The 6,778-nt window shown below is 45.1% G+C and overlaps 1 protein-coding gene across 1 annotated transcript in view; it reads right to left on the reverse strand.

Moving 5' to 3' along the window:
- Nucleotides 1-6,778, reverse strand: part of LOC104078409 (DIS3-like exonuclease 2 {ECO:0000255|HAMAP-Rule:MF_03045}) — a gene marked incomplete at its 3' end in the record, with an annotated part of 127,019 nt that overhangs the window by 51,848 nt on the left and 68,393 nt on the right. Inside the window, 2 exon segments of the mRNA XM_009580045.1 lie at nucleotides 2,660-2,907; nucleotides 4,102-4,208. Coding sequence (XP_009578340.1) covers nucleotides 2,660-2,907; nucleotides 4,102-4,208 — 355 coding nt within the window.

Consider the following 6,778-nt stretch of genomic DNA (forward strand, 5'->3'; position numbering starts at 1 on the left):
TGCTTTATCTGTTACCTGAAGCAGGTACAGATAAATGGCATTTCACTGCCACTGTAAAATCCCTTCACATGCAGGAGGGAGCACAGCAGCACACACTCAGGGCATCACCTGACATGGAGACAATAGTTCTTCCCTGCTCCTTCCCAGCACAGTCGGGGTGACACCGTGGCCTTCAGAGGGGACAGTGTCTCACTGGTGACCACCAGGTGGCAATCACGACACAGAAACGCACCCCCCTCCCCAAGGGGACCTCCAGGGACTGTCAGGTTGCCCCTGTGCAGGTGGCCACCCTGGGTGGCCAGTGCCACCACCAAACTCTTGGCCAGGGCATCCCACTGCTCCAGCCACACACGGTCACTGTGAAGACCAGAATATGCTGTGAACTGTGCTTGGAAACCTGGCACTGAACTTCCCAAAGAAAAAGGAAAGCTGAGGAAGGTGCATGACCAGCCTGGGGGAGTTCAGCTGCAGGATGGAGAGTACCTGGAAACACCCAAGGCATCCTGGGGAAATGATTGCCAACTATGGAGGGAGTTTCCCTTGTCGTACTTCCAGCAGATTTAGGCAGTGCAGAGTGATGACCTACAGGCTCTTTAGTCCACACCTTCAAAACCATGGTGGTGCTGCCAAAGGGTTATCATGAAGTCTGTGGGCAGAACTAAGGGGTGCACAAGAAAGTTCAAAAAACCAAGCATGCAATGAGCTGCAGATCACCTGCTCTTCTCTCCTTCAGGTGGGCCACGACTAGCAACACGGCTTATAAACAAGCTTATAAACCAGCCCAAAAGCAAACAGGAACTTTTGGGACCTTCAAGAGGTTTCCTTGTCTTTCAGTGTTTAAACAAGCATGTATTTATAGTTAAAAACAAAATGGGTCACCAAGGTTTTATGCTCCCGTCTCCACAAGGCACTTACTGAAGTACCACCGAGTCCCAGAGGAAACAGCTATGTATGAAGACAATCATGGACGTTTTCTTTCCTGACAACACCCTTTACATCTTGGAAACTATCAAAACAGCCAGATGAGAATATACAATGTTGTCAGAAGCCCAGATTGAAGACACACACACTAGCCAATGAGAAAAGACATTAGCCCATCCTCCTAATCTCCCCCGTTTTTGCTGAAAAGGGGGGGGTTGTTCATGACAAGAAGCCAAGCAGTACAATCACCCTCCAGTCTTTTCTCTGTTGGAGTCAAAGAAGACAAAGAAAAACTCTGCCAATAAGAAACTTAGTCATAGTGAAGTTCACAGCACAGCCAGCCCCTAGTTAAGTGGGGCTCAAAGGGAGGGCACTTCAGTTCACGCACTGCAGTTTAGCTAGGAAATACTGAGTGACTTAATGGCTCATGTGGCTCTCAAGGAGTACACGTGAAACTTGCTATTACTGGGCACACAAAGCAGCCACAATTGATAACAAACTCAAACTCAGGGAAACAGGGACTTCAGTATAGTTTACTTTTAGGTTTAGGGCTGGTAGATCTGTGCCAACATGCTTAGTCTTAAAAAAAAAAAATTTACGTAAGTTTTAAGTTTTACCAGGAGTTTGAGCGGACGACTCCAAAAACCACAGTGCTGACACTGTACATCAGTTCTGCTACCCCATCAGAACAGCTTTGCAAGAGGAAGAGAAAACTTGGGCTTTATGCCCAACTTCCACTACTGCACATGCTCCAGATTACATCCAGATCCCCATCACCTGTAAAATTTGACCACAGCATTGCCATAGGTCAGATTTACCTACTCTGGATCACCAAGTCAGGACTGCTCAGTTTTTCCCAAGATAACTGAATATATTTATCAATGTCCACCATTTCTTATTGAGACTCACTCAACAGGAAGCAGCATGGCCACGCCAGGTGGGTGCTTGGCACACTGCAGCTATTCCCAAGAAAGAGTGAAAACGCTGAAAACTACAGGGTCTTCCTCAAGGAGAGGCAAAATGAACTTGCAAGCTGGATCCAGCCCAGCATAGGTCATTTGTATAGCCCTGGCTTAAAATCTCCTCCTTCACGGGCAGTGCCTGCAATTTGAGCTTTGGACAGCAATGGCTTTACAGTGCCTCCTGAAACACACAGAGTGCAACACCCTTCTCATCTGCTTCAGGAGGGAATGAATCTTCTCTTGATTTCTAGTATTCTTTCTTGAAGCAATGTAAATTTAAAGCCACAAAAATCTGTGACTTCTTTCTGCTTCTTAACAGTAAAGGCTTAAAAACCAAAGATGAGCCTCACAGCTACTGACCTTCTTCCTCCAGCAGAAGTGAAATGCCTACACGCTGCGTACTACTCTTACACAAAGGGAGGAAGGATTGAAAGGCTGTCAGCACCCCAAGGTGCTTGGGCTGGTCAGGCTAAGTACCTGTGTGTGCTCCCTCTAGACTGCAAGCTCTTCTGAGCAAAGACCTTATGCTCATTAATGCTGTGATGTGCCAGCACACTCAAGCAAGCACCAAAAGAAACTAACTTTATGTAGCCATGAGATTAACTAGCAATGAGCTATCCTTAGCCTCATCACAATTTAACCACCAAATACCAGAGGGATACAAGACAAGTATTTGTTAACAGATTCCTGTCTCTATCGCATGTATCAAACTAAGTGAAACCAAGAACCCCAATTAGAAATCTCAGTCATCTCTACTTCCAATGGCAGCCACATACCCTGTTGCAAAGTTGCTGTCTTCCTTCCAGTCCACTATGCGACAGATGAAGAGCATATTTGAATAGTCCTCAGGCCTGGTCACAAAGTCTGGAGGGCAATCAGCCAAGGACACATAGACCCTGGGCACTCTGTGGTCCACAGGTGAGAACATGGCACACCTCCTGAAGAGTTCACTGTTCTTGTCTGCCAGAAGCTTGATGAAGCCTGTAGCTGCTCGGGAATGTTTCTTTTCCAAAATATAGACCACCTGGAAGAGACAAAGGTTTCTACAGTTAATACCTTCAGAGAAACTTATTTTCTTTAACAGAATAGGGATACACAGAGGCTTAGCAGAATATCTGGAAAAATCACAAGGCCTATATCATGTTTTCCCTGTGTGTGTATATGTGTGTGTGCATTTTTTAACTGAGTACCTATTTACAATGTATTTTCCTTGCCATCTTGCTCATGGCTATAGAAGAGCTAAGCGCCTTCCAAGTGCTAGCTCTCAACAGCAATTTTCTTGATTACAGAACAAAACCAGACAAGAAGCAGATGCTTCCAAATGCAGGGAATTAGCCACAACATACAAGCAACTCCTGTAAAATCTTTCATTTGTATCCTCGGCCTGTGATTTCGACCTTCAGCGCAGAACAGGCCAGTCCAAAAATGGTGCCGCTGGCGGATCCAATGCTAACCACAGGAAAGGATGTGCTGTGGGGAATTTGGCAGTTCTCTCCTCCTCTCTGTGCTTTCTGAAGTTAGGGGTTATTTTACCTTTATACAAGAAGGCTTTGAAAAGAATAATAAATTACAATATCACTAAATAATTGTTCCAGAGAGGTGTTCATTCAGGCTATATTTTTGTAGACTGTAATAAATCACTGGATAACAGAAATATTATAGCCGATTTCCTAAGCTTATACAGAAGAGTCCTTCCAGAAGGTTTCAGGAGTTGCACCTCTGTGCGACTCTGAGAGCTGGAGTTGCCACGCTGGGTGAGACCAGAAGGCAGCTCAGCCCAGAAGAGGGACCAGCATCAGAGGCTGCAAGGGACAGCACAAGATGTGGAAGAGACCTGACTCAGCCTAACCCAGTAGTCCTTTTCTGGTCTCTTAACATTCAGAGATTGACTCAAATCTTGAACCAACAGCACTAACAGCCTTTCCAAAGTCTGAAAGAATTAATTCTGACAACTTCGGATATCCTGACACTCATATTAGTAACCAATCTTTTTTCTGAATCTTGCTAAGTAATTTTGCGTAACAAAAGGGAATTTAAACTAGGCTAATCGATAAAAATAACAAGATACTTGATTTTTATCAGATCAGACAATTACTCTCTTTGAAACCGGGAATGAGATGCAAAGATCAACAGATGGAGACTACAAGGAGGCCAGGACTGGTCTCCTTCAGCCTTTGAGAGCGCACATATGCTTGCTCGTCACTCTCCATGGAGTTACCTTGGCTGTCCTTTGAAGAAACTTATCTGGGAGGAGCCTGGGATCATTCACCTTGGGTCCATCATCTTGCTTTGTTCTGTGCACCCTGCTGATCCCAACAGCCTTCACTGCATCAAACAAGACAAATACAACAGTTACCATAGCACATTTCTACCACAAAGTTGTGTTGGGCCTTTGTTGTAAACTACAATACAAGGTGCATGTAGTAGACTTATTTGAAAGGAAAAAGATCTCTTAAATGTTAGAATAGCCAAGCATGAAACAATTATTATTTCTCCAGAGGCTACCACAGAGAGCAGTTATATGTTAACTTACCATGCAGATCTGCTGAAAAACAACAAAAATCAAAATAAATCCAAACTTTACAAGTACAATTATACCTGCCATAATAAACAAAATGGTGGAAAATACACTCTGTTTATTAAATACTAAGAACTACATGAATTTCCTAGCATTTTTTAGTTGGAGTCATTAACATCATATAAATAGTCCGTTAAGTACATACATTCACTTAATATTTAGTTTCCTTTAAAAAAGTTATGCAAGGTTATAAAATGCATATCTATCTTTGAAACTGAAACATCTACTAAGTTGACCCTCTTCGGCTGTGGACCAGGATTATGAAAAAGTCTTATGAAAGTAATCACTACAGCTCCCTCCCCCTGAAATTTCTTCACCAGATACTGAGAATATTTAAATCAACTGTCAATTAATTTCTAGTTTGTAATTTTCAAATATTCAGGTATCTGAGCTTGCAAGTATCTGCTATAGCTGGCTGGCACACCGAATGATTTAGTGTTAACAAACATCCAAAGTGATCTTTGCCATGGAGAAGGCTGGGATCAGTCTCTTCTTGAGTTGCATCCCTGCTGAAAGCCTGTGGCTACTGCTCTGACAGTGTTTTTCAGATGGAAACATCAATGCACTCTTCTCAGGAGGGCTCATGGAGGATGGATGCCTTTTTCCACTTGTATGGCAATCGCAATCATCCCAAGCACATGTGCTAAAATCAAGCCCTGAGTGTTCAAAAGAAATTTTGCTTTCTTAAAGAGAGACCATGGCATCAACTGCAAGTTTCAAGGGACATAGCTGTCACTGTTCCCCTTAGAAGACATGAGATAAAGCAATGTTTCGCTGAAGACTCTGCTCCAGCAAGCCAATAGCACTCATGCACGCCAGAAAGCCTCAAGGAGAACAGCAGTTGACATGCAAACCCTGGCCCCCAGATGACACCCATCTGTCCTGCAGGGACCCTCGACAGAGGCTGCTGGTGACATGACGGATGAAGGGGGCCATGCTGCGGGGGGGGAGGCTGCAGCTGCCGGCAGTGCCGAGCAGTGCCGGGTGCCGGTGGCTGGCGCTCGGGGGGAGACAGGGTGGCAGCAGGGGCCAGGAGCTTGCCCCAAGAGGAACGGCTGTGCACCACCGTCACGAGGGCACGTTCACAGATGGTCCTGCCGCCACGGACGGCCTGGGTTGCCTTTGGGCAACGTTACCCCAGCAGTCATTTGACAATGACAGCTATTGCTCTAATGACAAACTCTGGTTCTCATATGCTGCTAATTATCCCCAGCTTTGCCTTTTGATACAAAGCTCTTCAGACTTCGCCTCTCCCCAGAGATCATCTTTTTCAGAAGATTCTAAGTGACTTTAATTTTATTTTGTCTTTACTGACTTGCTAGCAAGGCTGAGAAGAGAACAGGCAGATATTCAGCGGTTTAAATAAAAATCTATTTTCCTTGAAAAAGCAGCAGTAGTAGCACCAGCAAACCCCTTTCTCTTTTACTTCTCCTCCTGAAATAAATTCAGATGTGCCACAACTGGGGTTACTAAGGGATAAAACCACCCAGAGTTTCATGGTGACAAACAAGATGAGGAAAAAAATTGCTTGGATAATTATAAACAGTTTAAAAAGTGGGGATACCCAAGTTACACACCTCATCTGCTTGCCGCCTCTAAGATCTCTGCCAGCTAAAGGTCATACCAAGCAATCAGTTAGTAAACAATAGAAGCAAAGAGCCGTTTTGTTTTCTTAAGATTTTTCAAGCCATCGCTTAATAGTCATGGACTTACGGTGTTCCAACCATAAAGACAGCTAGGACAAAGAACGAGACGATCTGGAACAAAGAAAAGTTGGCACGCGCAGAGGGCAAGGGGAGGTTGGTAGCCTTCCAAAGGCCATGCCTTCGGGCACACTTGCCACAAGCCCAGGGCCTTTACTGGAGTGAACTCTCCCCCACAGAACAGCACATACTGGTTGGAAGAGAAACCAGACCTAAATGTGTTTGGAAAAAAGCAAGAGCTGCACTCGCTGCTTTCCCAGCGCAGCAGAATAACAGCACCGACTCAAGGCACAATGGGCAAGAATGAGAAAAGCACCAGGAACCACGCGAGGAACACGCCCTTGTTAGCACTGCCTTCTTTCCACTTCTCCTTCCAACTCCCATTTCTCCAAAAGTTGCTTGCATTTTTTCACGGAAGCAGCTTTCCCTGTCAAAAAAAGAGCCAGCAGTGGTGTCCTTGGGAGGTATCACATACACGCATGCAAAAGCACAGAAGCACCAGGAGAGAGCTGTCACGGGGAGCACACGGGGAGCACAGCAAATAGGTCACCACAGCTTCCTTTGCCTGGGATGAAGAACATGCAGGGCTGGGGCATTGCCCCCCATCCTGCTGA

The sequence above is a fragment of the Fulmarus glacialis genome, unplaced genomic scaffold (assembly GCF_000690835.1).
Source record: "Fulmarus glacialis isolate BGI_N327 unplaced genomic scaffold, ASM69083v1 scaffold316, whole genome shotgun sequence".
Classification (NCBI taxonomy): domain Eukaryota; kingdom Metazoa; phylum Chordata; class Aves; order Procellariiformes; family Procellariidae; genus Fulmarus; species Fulmarus glacialis.